Below are 18236 nucleotides of genomic sequence, written 5' to 3' on the forward strand. Positions count from 1 at the left end.
TAGATTGTTTACCTCTGTTTCTGGGTTCTATAGAGATATCAATCCCTCTACTTTAAGCGGTGCTACTGACATAATAGTAATAGAGGATAACGAAGGGAATTTGAAATGCTCAGCTTTTCATGTGAGGTTTGGAAAGATCCACATGTTTAGATTAACAAGTAGAAGAGTAAACTTGATAGTAAATGGTCATATGTCTAATATTTGTATGAGTATAGGAGCACAGGGTGAGTTATACTTCGAGAGAGAAGAGAACGAAATGTACTCTAATGTTGAAGGTGAGATACCAAGAGATGAGAAGGGTAGAAATGAAAGTGAACCTGGAATGAATGTTTGGATAGAAAAGATCCTGGAAAATGAAGTAAGGACCGGGACTTTAAAGGCTGGTAAAGAAAGAGAGACTGGAGGAAAGTGTGGTGGAATGGATGAAGAAAGATATGGAACAGTTGAAGAGGATTTATTTGATAGCAAACTTGAGGATTACAAAGTCAATGCAAGTGTTACCGGCGAGATATCACAAGTTAGTGGAACCTTGGATGGATCTCCAATTCTTAAAAATTCAGTAATTTTGGATCTCTCTGTAGTGTCTAACAGCACACTCTCATTCCAATCTCCCTTTAAAGCTATGTCAAATGGTGTGCTACCAAGGAGAGATTCCGACGATCTCTCAAATTTTAGAAAGGCCTTCGAAGGATTGTCTTTGAGTGATAACGAAGAGAGATACTCAAACAAAAGGAAGAAAATTATAGAAAATAGTTACGATGCCATTACTGATGATATGACCCTCCTAAGAGATGAAAACTATAGAAAGAGAGTTTTTGGCATGGAATATATCAATAGCATTGATATATATCCAATATTACTCCCCAGATTCAAATATTTCTCTTCTCTCATCAACTCCTCAGACCACTACGAGTTTTTATCTAAGAAATACAAAAATTTACTTTTTTTAATTTCCGGATTGATCTCTCCAAGGATTCACTCAGAGAGGTGTGACAGTAAAGGATGTTCTCTTGCTACAATAGAATATTCTTTGTGTTCCAATCAAAAAACAGAAAGAGGGTTGGATGAGGCTTTTGACTCCTGCCTTGTAAGGGAGATACAAAAGATTGATACATTGATGGTGAGAGTTAAAGGATGTAAGAAATGCAACTCCAAGTATTTTCTGAGCTATAACTTTTTTGGTGAAATGTTCTTTTATGTTAGAAGTTTAATCTTTGATGGGAACAGGGGAGATGCTAAGAAGAAGTTCTTGGAGTTTTTGGAAAGAAAGAAAGAGGAGAAGAGAGGATGGTCTTTTTTTAGGAAGAGAAAGAGAGAGAAAAAGATGTTTTCCAAGAGTTTGAGGTTGACTTCTGACGAATTAAGGTCTTTGAATTTGAGATATGGAAGCAATGAGATGATTTTCAAGGTCGATGGGGTGGATCAACAGATGAGTGCTACCATCTTTCTGTGGCGTAGCGATGCTAAAATATTCATTTCAGATATAGATGGGACTATAACTAAGAGTGATGCTTGGGGACACGTCTACGGAATGATAGGAAAGGATTGGACACATTGGGGAGTAGCACAACTCTTTTCTAGAATCGTTAAAAATGGATATAAAATTATTTACCTGACAAGCAGACCTCTGGGGCAATCCTCATACACGAAAAATTATCTTAAGAAGGTCAAACAAGGAAGATTTAAGCTACCTGAGGGACCGGTCATTCTCTCTCCCGATGGACTATTCTCAGCATTATACAGAGAGATAATAATAAGGAGACCTGAAGACTTCAAGATTGCGTGTCTTAAATCAATTAAAGGGTTGTTTTCAGATAAAAACCCCTTTGTTTCCGGATTTGGAAATAAAATAACGGATGTTATAACATACAAAGCTGTAGATATTCCCTTATCCAAGATATTTACCATAAATCACAAGGGAAAGATCTTTCTAGAACTAACGAAAACACTTTCAAGCTCCTATCTTACGCTTAATAGCTTTGTAGATGCTATCTTTCCACCTGTAGAGAGGAACATGACCATCCTAGATCACCGATTTGGTGATTACCAATACTGGAAGTGTGTTAGGAAAGAGAATGTAGAGTAAATGGTATGTTGTTATATTATAATTAAACATATTTTAATTATCAGATTCCATTCTGTGAAATGTAACTTTGTTTTGTTTGCATCTCCACGTTTTAAATGAATTGTTTTAAGATGCTCCTGTTAGTAAATAAAAGAGATAGAAGAAGGTGAAGAGAGATGAGATATTTCAGGATAGTTCTTTTTAGTGTGCTATTTGTAGCAGGGATGTTAAATGGACAGTCTATAAAATTAACGATATTGTATGAAAAGCAAGTAGAGAAGACAGTTGGGCAAACCTATAAGATGTATTTAAGTGAGTTAATAAAGAAGTATAACGTTTTATTAAGAAGTATTGAAGTGAGTATAGAATTAGAACATATTCTATCGTTTGGTGAGTACTCGATGGATGAAAAGTACGATCTGGTAACTAAACATGCTGGAAGTAATGATATAAACAAGAGATTGGAGGCTTTGGATAAGTTAGACATCGATGGATCGGTGATATTAGCAGCATCTACCAGCTCAGATGATGATGCGGTTCAATATGGAACTATTTCGCCCTGTAAAAGCAGGTACATCATAAATCTGAATTCCAAGCGAAACTCAGAAAACGATCTTTTAACGAATATTTTGAATGGAACGTTGGATCTCTTCTCAGAAATCTTTCAATTCTCCTCTCCAAACCTTTTAGACTCAAACGGAGGTGATTCAGGGAAGATTTTTTATAACAGAATTGTTAAGTCAGATCTAGCAGAGAGAATAAGTAAGTGTACTAAGAAACACGATGGTGGAAAGAAGGATACCTTCGAATTAACCGAAAGCTCACAACAAAATGAGTTAAAGGACAGCGATTCTTGGATCTCCGAGGTAGAGAGAGTTTTAAATCTAAGAGATAAATTGAAGAAACATAGAGCTAAGGTAAACAAAACAGAAGAGGTACCTGCTAAAAGCGAATTAAAAGCTGAAGGGAATAAAGCAAATAAAACTGAGAATGATAACACTAAGAGTGAGGGAGTGGTGGAAGGTAAGAGCAGAGATGATAAGGTGGATACAAAGATCATTCCAGAGAATGACCAGTTAAATAAAGCTGGAAATACTCAAAGAATCCTTGAAGAGGTATTAGAACAGCTAAATGTTCTCAAAAAGGAAATTCTTCAGGCAAAGCTTCTAAAAACCAATGAATACACAGACAGGTACTATAAAACACCTCAGGAGCGAGTAAATTATCGGGAACGCTTCAACTCCCGCGAACCACTTCACAGGAGGTATGGGTTTTACCAAACTCAACCAACCACAGAGGTACCGAGTAAGCTAAGCACCCCAAAACCTCAGGAGGAAAGACCAGCAGGTCTCAGCTATGGTATCATTAGATCCAAAAAGATCTAGGACACCTGCATCTCTAAATAAATTTCCGTTTAAGTTCCTTTTTGACACAAGTAAGACTGAAAGAAAAATTGATTTATTAATTTATAGAACATTTGCATCTTCTGGATTATAGAAGCAAACATTATCTCTTAAAAGTTTAATCACACTACTATTCACTCTTGGCTCAATCTTGACCCCCTCGTCTCCCTTGGATATTTCCTCGAATTGGAAGGGGTTCCTAACCAAAATTCCGGCAACTCTGATAAGTGCAGTCTGAATGGATGCTTTAAATTTTGTGTACTCTGTTTCATAGAAGATCATCGTTTGTGTTGAACAGAAGAAGTTGTGGTACTCGAAGAAATGGGGTACCTCAATGTTTAGAGAGTCGAAGAGATCTTCATAATACTTTGGATCGCAATTGAGAATTGCAATGGTGGGTATACTAGGGTCATCGTAGGTTAATATAGACAGCTCTTTAGCAAGTGTTTTCGTGTCAACACCGCATTTATCAAGATTTACACCCTCAGGTTCTTCCATAATAAGAGTTGGCTGGAATTTGATCTTCATGGGGGGATTAGATGATGTCAAGAATGAATTAATAACACCCTCTAGCTCATCTCCAGCATGTGCAACAAACTCAGCAATCTCTCTCTCACTTACTTGGTATATATCAGTAATTGAGCTTGAATAGTAGAGTTTAAATTTTAAAATCTTAGTGGTAATTGGTATATCTGGTATTGCTACTGGAAGAGGGTCTGGGGGTACATTTAATATACTTCCCTTTGGGGCAGTCAGGTGTGCATCAAAATCACTATCATCAAATTCATTATCTATTGTACCACCAAATTTTACTAATGGTAAATCTAGAGACCATATCAAACCAAGAAGTATGTATAATACGAGCATCCACACTTTTAACGTCTTTGCTGTTTTATTTTATACAATTCAAGAATTTAAAACAAGTTTCATTTTACTTTAGATACAGACTTTTCCTCACTTTGAAGTGTTTTACCTTTGTTTTGAACCCGAGGAAAGAGCGGATTAACATCCAACTGGACCCGTTAATTTATCAAGTAAGGGAAATACCACATGTCCATATTCAAGCTATTTAGTGTCAATAGGACATAACTCCACAACAGTGGAAATATCAAAAAATACTCACTACAAATTTTAAAATAAAACAGACCCCTAATGGTGGATGTATCAAAGAGAAAGGAAGTTGGGGTAGAGGATAGAGAGATCAAAAGTGAGAGTGAAAAGAAGACTAGGGAGGAAAGTCCATTTTTGAGCAAGCCCGTGATTAAAAAAGAGGATAAAGAGCCAGTAAATGAGAACTCTAAGGATGGAGATTCAAAGAAGATCAAAGATCCGTTAGATGATGAGGGGGATATATTCAAGGGACTGTGCATACTATACAGACTTGTTACAAAGGACGGTGAAGCCAAGTGGGTTACAAGAGGAGTGGGCAACATAAGAATTACAAAGAGGAAGGGTGATAAGAGGTATAGAGTTGTTTTGATAAGAGAAGAACCACCTAGAATAGCATGTAATCATTATATAGAGCCAGAATATGAATTGATACCACACGATAAATGGGAAAATGCAGCAATGTGGACCACCATTGGAGATACTTGTGACCCGGGTTCGGTAGTTGATCCAAAACAGACTTTCTTGGTTAAATTCAAGGTGAAGGACAACTTTGAATTGTTTAAAGAAAAATTTGAATTTTCAAAGGTTAAAAACAAGAGGATTGATCCTAAAAAAGATAAATAAATATTTTATTTCTAATTTTGATAAATGATGTTTATTTAATCATTTTGCCATAATTATACGACGCTCTACACACATAAAGGTCTAGATGTCAATTAGCATTGTTGTTTATTGAGGGATGACTTGACTTCACCAGTGGTACTCCTCTGATGCTTTACTTCTAGACCCTACCAAAGTGAGTAAAGGACTTACAGATGGTATAGTTTGATAAGGCGAGCTTCCAATAAAAGTGTTGTTTTAGAGTTATTTAGAACGCAACCGAGTGATAACAAGATATAACACTTGGTCTACCTATCATTCAAACGAAAATAGTCTCATCAATCCTACCTTTGAACAGTCTTTTTAGTTTGACAGTGGTATTAAGAGAGGAGTCTCCATGAACAGAGATATACAGCGTTATACCTGGTTTTATCCTAAGTTCTGATGGATCCATGTCAGACAAAGCCTTCTCTACTTTAGAGCATTTGAGATATAATTTTTTGAGACTCTCACAATTCTCTAAAGCGGTGATGTCATCTCTTCTTAGGGAGTAGGATTCGAAACTCAAATATCTCAATCTTTTTGTTATCAGTGTTGGGCTTCCCTTCTCACCAAAGATAAGTGATAAAACACTAAGTTCGTGAGATGGTGGAAGGGAGAGGGATAGAGTGGTTAGTGGAAGGTCTCTCAACTCTCCAAAATCCAAACCCTCTGCAGATAAATAACAAAGGCAGAACGTTGTTAGTTCTTTCAATCTCTCAAAAACCTTTGTGTTACTCTTTAAAGTGACCAAATCAATGCAGTTCTCATATCCTGCTAGCATCAATTTCTCTAGCTTGCTTTCTGGATCGGTGATAATGACTTCCAGATCATTTGGAGAGAACTTTGTGTTAGAGTCAAAAGTCACAATAAAGAGAGATTCGAGAGTTCTAGTAATTTTACTACCCCTTTCAAAAATACCTTCTAGTGAGCCCCTAAAGTCAATAAGGACAAGTTCAACTAACTTTTCAAACTTTGATAGACGTGGGGTCGTAGAATTACATTCCCCACTACACATTGTGATCTTCAATTTTCTCAGATTTCTTTGTAACCCCTTGTTTCCTAGTACTAAATCCAGCGGAGATTCTATTCCATCCTCTTTTAATTCTTTAACGATCCTTTCATGTAAAGCATCATTTGGTTTTCTGTAAGTAGATACCTTCGTTACTTCATAGAAAGAAAAAACATCATCTATTCCCATTACTTCCAACTCTTCAAGCTGATTAATTAAATCTTGATTGTAGAAGAAGAGTGTGTACATAACAGATAAGTCTCTACAATCCAAAGCAAGACTTTTCAAGGAGCATGGCTGTAGGGGCATTGCTACGCTTTTTCTGCCATCAATTCTAAAGCCTGATATAACCAGTGGTGTTATGGGAGTACTGCGACACGATCCAAAATCATGGTGGTAGGAAAGAATTGGAAAGTTGTGGTCTATGTTTCCACAGTGAAGATGTAGGTTATAATTTACTTACTTACCGGCACCCCTGTAAAATAAAATTTAAATATTTTTAATGAATATTGTTATGTTATATCATAATGTATATCTCTCATTGCTTCTAAAAGACCATTCCCAAGGTTTATTATTATGCTTTCTTCTCCAAATAAACCCTCCCAGATTATCTCCAATGTTTTTGACTCTATTTCTTGGTTTAATCATTATTTTTAGTGCATTGTTATTTCCCTCGATGGTGTTCGTGTTGACACCTGTATTTGGATCAGTAAAGTTCAGTGAGTGATTGACTGTCTTATGGACAAACCCCAGTTCCACTGAGACCCTAGAGTACCCCTTGAACATATCTGTGTGGACTATAGACCCAGGCAAAACATGTGTTCTTATAATTTCAAGTAATGTTTCTGCAGAACGGTCTTGTGCCTCAACTAAAAACACTTTTCTTCGCTCGGTTTTCTCCACACCTGCTACTATCCAAACACCATCAACTTGATGGCCCCTGTTGTATTTTCTTTTCCCAAGCTTTGTCTCATCGATCTCTACCACAACACCTTCTCCCCCAATGACTTGATCACTTACCTCCAATGTTGAAGTTACTAGCTTTCGAAAGTGTCGCAAAAACACACTGATTGTACGACTTGAGTGACCAGTCTGTGCAATGATTTGTGTTTGTGTTCAACGGTTAAGCCAGAGATAGGCTATGTGAAGGATCTGAGCACAGTTTAAACGACTCCTAAAGAAAAAGGTGTGTTTTCTCTGGCTTATCTCAATGTTACATTGTCTTCCATCACATCTAAATGATCTCCTCTCTCTATTTCTTACCATAATTTCCGAACACTCTGGACAAAAGAACTCACTATAAAATACATCTCTTGTTGACAAAAACGCTTCAGCTTCATCTTTATCAAAGAGAATATTTAATATTGAGAAGATTGGTGGAATTGATGTCATTAAATTTTATTTTACAGGGGTGCCGGTAAGTAAGTAAATTTAATCCGAATCCTTTCTTTATTCTTCAATCTAACCCTGTCTAGATGGTCTCCCATCCTCCCCTCAGCTATAACCTTGTTAATTCTGATTAGACCCTGATCAATCACTCTTCCAGCCCCTATTGTAGTATAACCTGATTCTAGATTTCCCATCTGACCTGGAGGAAGTCCCACATACTCACCATGTGCATGGACCATAAAACTGGGAAAGGTTGTGCTGAGTGTAGTAATCCAGGGATATTGTGTGCTTTCAATGTCATCCTCATTAAATACCCCTTCATCATGGTTCCATCCATCAAATATCACAAGACACACTTTTTTCATTGCATTGTTCTACTTTTTCGCGTTTTTATTCTAATCACAAAACATGTTTTACAAATATACATCTTGGTTTAATAATGTGAATCATCGTGTTGCAGACAGAGTCACATAGTTCTTACTAGCAGAAAAGAAAGGCTTGATTCCATATATAGATAGAAAGAATGGTAAAGTGTTGTACACACAGAGATATAGGTAAGATAAAGATAGAAACACAGTGTTTAGCAACTATAGCTTTATTTAATGGGTGGTGCTACACTTCACTATTGTAACACACCATTAACGAATATTCTCTTGGGTTTAACTTTAAATAAAGGGGTTAAGGTTTCCAAGAAATTAGATCTACATTTTTCAACGTATAATTCATCTAACTCTATCTCACACTTAGATAGATTCATAGTTGACAGACTGTCATCTACAGAACAATCTATAAACTCTAATTTTCTTAATTTCTTACAGGATGACAAACCAATGATATCATCCTTTGTTAAATTAGAATCTAGGACACTCAGATCGCTCAAACTCTTTGCTAACGTTGTTGGCTTATCTTCAGAGCCTAACAAGAAAGACAATGAGCTCTCATGTATAGAATTGTGTGGTACCCTTTGGGTACCTCCGCGGTTTTCACATAGTGATTATACACTGATGTTGGTTTATACTGATAAATAATGTCTTTATTTATGCTCTTGGAATCCCCATGGAGTCTTGACTGGCTCATGTTTCCCCTGGGTGAAACCATATCTTGATTTCTTCTCATCTTCTCCTTCATACCCTTTCTTGTCCAGCTCTTCTTATATACTTTTGTATCATCCCAATATGGAAGATCACTTCCATAAATAGACAAACACTGATCTTATCACTGTTAAGATCATGATGCAAATTTTTTACTGATTATCAGATCAGTTAGCACAGGGACAAATCTTTAACTTAGCAGGGAGCTTTATTTCTTTCATCCTCATATTCTTTGTATGTGGTGTGTTTATAACCACCACATCTCTTCCCCTCCTTGTATCAAGGAAAACATGTTTAATGTTTACCTTGTAAGGGCTGTCGGTCACTGGGCTGGCCCCCTCCAAAAATTTAAGTAATTCCATAAAATAAATGGAAAGAGATAGAATGAGAGAAATGGTGAATAGATATAAAGCTTTGATTGAGAGAAAGGTGAAGAACATGGTTTGTATTGTGTGTCAGGGAAAGGTTTCTCTCCAATCAAACTTAAAGACTGTGCGTTGCACAAGGAAAGTTTGTAGAAAGAGGTTCTACATAGTTAAACATGGTTTTTTCAATAATAGTAGACTTAAGATTAACGATCTCTTGTGTGTAATTAACTTAATATTACTGACTACACCTTATGAGATAATCAATACTCTTCTAAGTGTTAATAAAAACACCATTCTAAAGATTAAAAAAGGGATTCATCGATTGTTAGAAAGAGAATTTAAAGAGAATAAACCTATGATAGGAGGTAAAGATATCGTCGTGGAAATCGATGAAAGTAAGTTTGGAAAAAGAAAACATAACAAAGGGCATCATGTTGAAGGTGTATGGGTTGTTGGAGGTGTAGAAAAAACACCTGAAAGAAAGATATTCTTAGTGCCTGTTGAAAGGAGGGACTCTTCTACGCTTTTTTCTGTAATTCGAAATCATGTTTATGAAGGATCTAGAATATATACAGATGGATGGAGAGGATATAGAAAGCTTGAAAGTTTGGGAATGGAACATGAATCCGTAAATCATTCTGAAGAATTTGTTAATTCCACGACTGGTGTTCATACTAACACCATAGAAGGTAATTGGAGTTGTCTGAAAACAAAAATATCCAAAAGATGCAGAACAAGAGGTTTGATTAAGCTTTATTTATTGTTATTTATGATTAAAAGAAATCACTCAGAGGATATTTTTGGATATTTACTGGATATATTACTCTCTGAAAGAAGATATACTTTTTCAGAGCTTAGGATACCCTCTTATCAGGAATCATGAAAATAATATTTTAATAAATATTATTATTAGTTTTCTCATGTTTTTAAGCAAAATTTTCTGTGATCCTATAGATTTTCTTGATCTCCAAAAAGGGGGCCAGCCCAGTGACCTTCAACCCCTTGTAAGACTTAATGTTATCAGTTATTATCAAACTATTTCCATTAGCGGATATTTGTATTACTTTGAAGGGTCCAATCCAATAAGGCTCAAGTTTCTTTCTTATAAAATTTCTTTTCCAAACTATATCTCCTTTTTGATATTTAAATGTTAGCTTCCTTCCCTTATTCTTGATTCTGTTATTGAGTTCACCTAATTTTCTTGACGTTTCCAAAGCTTCACTAATATGGTTTCTTAGTTTTCTACCTAGAGGGTCTAGCAAACTTTTTTGATGAACTAATTCATAAGGACTTAAATTGATTCCCCTATGATGACTATTCTGAAGTGCTATGTTAATTCTCCTACATACTTCCTCCAATGATAGTTTATGATAGCATCTTAAGACTCTTCCCACAACTTGATTAATACGTTCGCTTATTCCATTACACGTTGGATTATACGCATTAGTAGTTAAATGTTGGATTCCTTTCGATAGTAGGAATTCACTAAACTTCTCTGAGACATACTGTGTCCCTTGGTCTGACAGCAGTGTTCTTGGGATACCATGATCCTTTATCCATTTTCTATCAAGAACATGTATTAGCTCTTGCGAGTCGATTTTCTTTAATGGAAAAACTTCGCTCCATCTAGTGCACCTGTCAGTTATGGTTAAAACATAACCTTTTCCTTCCTCTCCTCTTTCCAACATTTCTTCTGTACTCAATGGACCAAATATATCGGTAGAAATTTCTTTAAAAGGGTTTTGAGTGTACAATGTCCCTTCTAGCTTTCCCAATGTGTTCCTTTTAGGTTTATTCATTATGCAACCATCACAATCTCTGCATATTTTTCTTATTAGTCTCCTCATTCCTTTTGCAACATAAAATTTTTGTATTGTATTGTAGGTTAACTTCTCTCCTGGGTGTGAGAGAATATCATGAATTTTCTTTAAGAATTCTTCTGCCTTTTCCTCTGGAATTACTATCTTTTCCCTTCCTGTTATTATAAGTTTTAACCTTCCTTCTTCCAGAATCTTCCATTTTCCATTCATCAGATTCTTTTCCACTCTTTCACCTGGTAATTTCTTCTGTAGTTCGATTATATCCTTCTTAGATATTAGTGTACTATCTCGTTGTTTTGTCCTTTCTGTGATCTGGTATAATCTCGAAAGAAAATCTGCAGGTATATTCTTTTTACCTTCTTGATAATATAACACTATATTGAATTCTTCTAACAATAATTTCCATCTTTGTATTCGGTTATTTTGAATATTAGTATTATATACGTTATTTAGATGATCAGTTCTTATAATAATCTTAGAATTAAAAACATAAGGTTTAAAGTACTTTAGTGATTCAACAATACTTAAAAACTCTTTCTCCATTACTGTATACCTTCTTTGTACATCAGATAATTTCTTGCTAAACAAACCTATTATTTTCCCTTTTTGATGTAAAATACTTCCTAAACCCTCGTCTAAAGCATCCGTATCCAATTCAAATGGCATAGAATAATCCGGATAATGTAAAACTCTTTGTTCTTGTATTTCCCTTAAGATTTCTTCTATCAATTCGTTATCTCCTATTGACCAAGTAAGTTTTCTATCTTTCTTAGTTTTTTCTGTAAGAGGTGCTAACCTCGAACTAAGATTTTTTATATAAGGTCTAAACCAGTTTATGAATCCTAATATACTTAAGAGTTTCTTTTTCGAAGCCGGTGGTATTAATTTCCTTATCTTATCCAAATTTTCCACAGAAGGTCTCAATCCTTCTTCAGAGATAATGTTTCCCAAATAAGTTACTTCTTTCTGAAAAAATTTACATTTATCGAGATTGAGAGTTACATTATGCTGATTCATTATTTCTAACACCATATGTAGTTGTTGTAGGTGAGATTCTTCATTCTCACTAAAGATTAATATATCATCTAAAAAAATTCTTACAAATGATAGATGTGATAACAATTTGGTCATAACTCTTTGAAAATATCGAGGTGCATTGGATAATCCAAATGGCACTCTCAAAAACTCATAGTGACCTGTAGGTGTTACAAATGCCGTCTTTTCCTGATCCTGTTCCTTCAAGGGTATCTGATAATATCCATTGTTGAGATCTAATTGACTAAATATTCGTCCTTTAATGGTTTTCAACTGATCCTGAATATTTGGAAAGGGAAATGTGTCCTTTTCCGTTATTTCATTTAATTTTCGATAGTCTACAACTAACCTTACTTTACCATTTCTTTTGAGTATTGGAAAGGCTGGGGATCCATATCTAGAAACACTCTTCCTAATAATTCCTAGATTCAACAATCTTTCAATTTCTTGATTTACCTCTGAAATCAATCGATAAGGTATTGGGTATGGTTTACTAGAGATCTCCTTGATAATTGTCAGGTTAATTTCAAAAGGTTGACATTTAATTTCTCCTAGTAGTGAACTATCTCTCACATAATCCAACAACAATTTATTTAATTGTCCTTGGATGTCCTCTTTCTTTTCCTTTATCACTTTAACCTTTTCTGTCAAGGTTTCGTCCGGATTATCTTCCCATTTCTCATTCTCTGCAAATTTTAAAATCCTGTCTTCTATTGTCAATGTGTAGTACTTGAAGTCAATTTTTACTTTGTTTCTGTTAAGGAATGGTAATCCCAAAATAATCTCTCCTTCGGTCAAATCTTTTACCACTTTAAATTCTTCATGATAGACAGTATCTTTCAAGTCATTAAGTTGAAAATTCAGGTGAATTCTCCCTAATATTTCTCCCTTAATTCCATTTGCGTAAGTAACTTCTTCGGACAATTCCTCCATCTCGCTGCTTTCCATTAGCTGATTGCTCAAATGCTTACTGATATAGTTACTTTGAGCGCCTGTATCAATCAAGAATTTTATCTTTGATCTTCCTATTTCTCCAGATAAACTTATCATGTTTAGTTTTACTCCTTGTTCTTGAATAAGATAGTTCTTACTGTCTTTCTTATTCCGATCGTGTTTTAACTGATGAATGCATTCTTCATCGCTGTGAGTAGTGCTTTTATGATGTTTGCACCACTTCCCCATCTTTCGATCTCCTTTACTGGTAATATTTAGACTCATCATGGGTCTATTCCCATAGTTCTCTCTTTTCTCATTTGGTTCTTTATGGTGTTGAAACAAATTTTGTATTTCTCTTTCCATCCTTTCAATATGATCTACAATCTTTTCCACTCCAACTATTCCTAACTTTACCATTTCTAGACGCGTTTCTCTACTTAGCCCTTCCATAAATAATTCCTCGGATCGTTCCATCTGTTGAGATTTGTTCCATCCTTTAGCTATCGCAAGACCTGGTAGTCTTTTGTTTATCTCTTTCAGATAATCTTTTATCCACCAGAAGTTCCTCTGTCTTATGCTCTTAATATCCGTTAACAATGTTGTACTTAACTCTTTTGGATACTTTACTTCCATGATTATATCTAATGCCTTGTCTATACTTTCCATATCCACGATTCTTTTGACTACGCTGGAATCTCTTACTAGCCCTGGTAATACTGCTAAAGCTGTTTTTTCACTCCATCCGCAAATTTTTATGGTATCTTTAAACTCACTGACCCATCCTTCTAAATCTTGCTGCCTCCAATCTGTTAACTCATCTAACGATCTGTTCATAGTGATTTCTGTTCCTGGTATAGTGAAAGAAAAACTCTGTATTTTGATATTAACGTCCTTTAGTTCATTTCTTTCCTTCCTTTGCATTGTGTCACAGAATAAATTTATTCTGTGGTACCCTTTGGGTACCTCCGCGGTTTTCACATAGTGATTATACACTGATGTTGGTTTATACTGATAAATAATGTCTTTATTTATGCTCTTGGAATCCCCATGGAGTCTTGACTGGCTCATGTTTCCCCTGGGTGAAACCATATCTTGATTTCTTCTCATCTTCTCCTTCATACCCTTTCTTGTCCAGCTCTTCTTATATACTTTTGTATCATCCCAATATGGAAGATCACTTCCATAAATAGACAAACACTGATCTTATCACTGTTAAGATCATGATGCAAATTTTTTACTGATTATCAGATCAGTTAGCACAGGGACAAATCTTTAACTTAGCAGGGAGCTTTATTTCTTTCATCCTCATATTCTTTGTATGTGGTGTGTTTATAACCACCACAAATTGTTTATCCGTATATTACCCAAAAAAGTTAATGGAAGGTCCTTTACATTATCTAAGATATGTTTACTTGAACCTCTAAAACCAAAACTTAATGTTGTCAAGTTTGACAAATAATTCCACACATCCTCGTTATCTTGCAAGTTAACTCTTTCAATACGGCTCAAGTCCGTAATCACTAACCTTTCAAGCTTCTTCAGTTTAGTGATAGCTTTTAGATCTTCCAAAGTGAGGCAACCATTGGAAGTCCAGTCAAATTTTATAACAAGAGACTTGAGAGTCTTTGTAATATTACCACCCTCCTTAAATATCTTTGGCATTGGGAGATCAAACATATTGATGATGGTAAGCTCTTCTAGTTGTTTAAAGTCTGACACAAGTGAAATATGGTCAAGATGTTTAGAAGTATCCACAAGACTTATAATAAATTCAACACTCAATTTTTTTAGCTTTTCTTGTAACCCTGTGTTTTTCAGTATCAGATCTAATGGAAATTCTATCCCCTCTATTTTTAGCCGTTCTTCACAAGAAGAAATCACGTTATCTATCTTTATTTCCAACTCTTCAAGTCTTCCCAAGAGATTATGGCTGTACTTGAAGAAGACACTTAAAACATCAAAGTATTCGAAATATAATCCAAGCTTTGTTAAATTCTGATATGACTTAGATAGTATTCTCAGACTCTCCTTATCCCTAATTTCAAATTCTGTTAGTTTCAATACTTTGAGGGTATTTTGCAGATTACAATTATTATATATAAATTGGTAATCCATTGCCTCACGATAACCCATTTTACTGATGTAAAGTTCATCTAGTGAAAATTTAGATAACTCTTTAAAGCTATCTTTTCCTATGTAATCGACTGTAACATCCAACACTTTCAAGTTTTGTTTCAACACATCACTTTTTACTATTAGATCTATATCAGACAATGTAGCAAATTTAAGTTTAACTAACTTAAGTCTGGATATGTATTCTAACTCTTCCTCTGATAAGCTACTCCATCTCTTCTTCACTTTGAGTGTGTCAATATAGCCAAAGTAACAGAAAACTCTAAGTCCTGTCCAAAAACTCTTTATTGACTTTGTATCTTTCTCTCTGAGATAATCAAAAACACGTGGTTCAATAAACAACCCCTTTTCTACATTTATTCTAGTCTCTTCGTTATCTCTTCTTATATCTAAGACGCTTTTGACATTCTCACCATTTTTACAAGTCTTAAGAATGGACAATTCAAGTGAATCCAAAAATGATTTAAACAACATTTTCATCACATTCTCCCTGGGAATCTCCTCATCTTCACTCATTAGTTTATCATACTCTTTCTCATCTTTCTTTTCTATAAATATTACCATTTCATCCAAAAGCCTCTGCCACAACCTCTTACTTCCATCTATGAGAGAAGAAAACTGAGCAAGAGCACGAAAGACATCAACTATGGATGCTTTCTTCACATAATTAGATGATGGTTCTTCCTTGTTCAATTCCAAAATATCATCAAAGACATCTTTTGACATATCGAGTTTTATCTCATTATCTTCAGAATAAAGTCCACAATAATCTTTTATACTCTCAACATCTTTGCGATTGTAAGAACCTATTTTTCTATCTTTGAACTTAATTCTAATCACTTCTTCTTTACTTCCACAAGCAAATTGTAGTAACATTGCAAGCACATATAATGACATCTATGGGTGTCCTTTCTTCTCTTCTTTTATACTTTTTTTATTTATGGAATACTTTTTAGTTCAAATAATACCATAAAAGATTGAATAAATTCAACAATAATACTATAAAAGATAGAGTTGTATAAATGATAAATTGCTTTCTTCTCTTTTTTTTATTTTTTTTTATTTATGGAATAGTTTTAGTTCAAATAATACCATAAAAGGTGATGTTGTATAAAATGATAAATTAGTTTTGGCATTTAAAATTTTTATTTTTTTGCAAATTTTTTATTCTTCTTGTGCCAATGTGTAGTTATAACATGAGTGTTTACATTTTAGATAAATACCATATAGTTGGCAACAGAAGATCAAGTAAAGGAGAACAGTAGCCAAGGAGAGCTATGTCAAGAAATAAGAAGATAACGAAAGAAGATGTAATGAACGAGATAATTGATAATTTCGATGACGAATTATCGAATTATTTGAAGATATGGAAACATCACACAAAACTACTAAGGAGTTATAATACACTGGAAGAAGGGCAGAGAGGGAAACAATAAAAAAGGAAGAAGGTCTAGTGAGATCAAAAAATTTCAAAAACATTGCTAAGCTATTACAATGACCCAGGGAATGAAGGAAAGTGCAGAAGAGTTCATTGACAGAATAGAAAAGTTCACAGAGGAAAATGATAGTGCAGAAGACATTTCTATTGCAATGACAGTCAAAACATAAGGTACTAAGAATAGAGTTAAAAATCATGAAATAGCAAGTAGTTTAGAAGGGAAAATGAAAGTCAAAAGATTGGGTGATAGACCAAGAAGTCCTACGGAGAGGACAAAAGAAAGGGGTTCGTCAAGAATAAGGAGAACCCAATAATAACAATAAAGAGCAAGACTTTAACTATTTACCTATTAATGGTGCTACTTCTCACAGACATCAAACCAAAGATAGACACTTCTGAGAAGATTGAAGATGACAAGACATCTGAAGAAATACAGAAGCAAGCACAAGAGGTTATCGAAGAAGAGGTATACCAGTACAAAATGTGTGATACAAACACACGAAGGTAGGATAGTTAAAGGATATGAAACCAGAATACCACCTGGTATCAAAGAAGAAAGTTTATTTCTAAACTCTTCCACTTTACTGTTCTCTATTTTGCTTTTAATTCTCTGTTCTAACAATCTCTCACACCCTATCTTTTTTAGCTCTTCTATGTTCTCTTCACTAAATGTACTGATCTCTACGTATTGCTTATCTCTCAGAAAATTGAATAACTCGTCTATCTCATGGATGGAAATGGTACTCCCACTACTCACATTATCTCTACCGTTGGAAAGATCCCCTAGTCTCTTAAGATCACTCTTGGATAGGACAATGATAAAGCTATCGGAGAAGAGGGGAAGGAGTGAGTTGAAGAGATTTATCTGTTGGGTAATGGAGTACCCACATACCTCAGATATATCCATGAAATACAAAACTATGGAATTGATATGTGCTAGTGCAGTTATTGTTTGCATCTCAATTGTATTTCTTTCCTCTATCAAATGGTCTAAGATCCCAGGTGTGTCTATGACTTGGAACCTGAGGTAGCTGTAGTCAAACTGCCCAACATAGAGATTCTTAGTGGTGAAGGGATAGGGTTGCACGTCAACGTTGGCACGGGTTATCTTGTTGATGAAGGAAGATTTGCCAACATTGGGGAACCCACAGAGTAAAAAGGTACGAGTTGAAGGGTCTAGCTGTGGTATTCTACTCATGTGCTGTCTTACCTGCTCCAGATACTCGGTGGTTTTCTTTAGCTTTTTGACTATCGTAGCCATTCTACCCAGCGCTGCTCTCTTAAGCTGTTTACATCTGTAAAGATTGTTTCCATACTTGAGTAGCTTTACATACTCTAGATACATTCTCTACCATACACCTTGTAGTGTTGACATGTCTCAGAGCTAGTTTATAGTGATCTTTATCGTACAAAATATTTATTAGATCACAGTAGAAAGGATGGGTCTCTTCCAATCTCGGGAACTGTGAGGTGATTCTCTTCATCCGCTCTGAGAATTCGTTAGAAGCAAATTTTATCTTTTTGCTGTAGAAGGTTCGTATTTTCGTTATGTTAAACTGGGGATGTACTACTGTTGGTGTCTTTCTCTGTGTCTTATTTAGCACTATGTCTATCAGCTCGGTGTTTGATGGAACTGTTTGAATTGTTCTAAAGTTCGCTGCCATTTCAAAGGGAAGAGAGTTTTAGAGTGATTGGTTATTGGTGCTAGTAGAAGGATGTGTAGAGCTAGTGTTTTTATCTTTTCAATCCTCCTGCTACATCTTCTTATAATTTTAGTTCTTGGTACCTCCCATGAAG

General features: G+C 35.1%; 1 protein-coding gene across 1 annotated transcript; it reads right to left on the reverse strand.

The window, feature by feature from the left end:
• Window positions 1-3531: 3531 nt before the first annotated feature.
• LOC146725021 (uncharacterized) lies at window positions 3532-3996 on the reverse strand. Its single transcript, XM_085485415.1, has one exon. It carries the CDS (start codon window positions 3994-3996, stop codon window positions 3532-3534), a length of 465 nt encoding a protein of 154 aa, XP_085341541.1.
• Between the last annotated feature and the right edge of the window lie 14240 nt (window positions 3997-18236).

This window comes from Nylanderia fulva, unplaced genomic scaffold (assembly GCF_048542155.1).
Source record: "Nylanderia fulva isolate GAGA-0341 unplaced genomic scaffold, ASM4854215v1 Scaffold108, whole genome shotgun sequence".
Taxonomy (NCBI): Eukaryota; Metazoa; Arthropoda; class Insecta; order Hymenoptera; family Formicidae; genus Nylanderia; species Nylanderia fulva.

Coding starts and splice junctions, on each gene's coding strand:
- LOC146725021 (XM_085485415.1), bottom strand. CDS start 3,996: ATGAAGATCAAATTCCAGCCAACTCTTATTATGGAAGAACCTGAGGGT.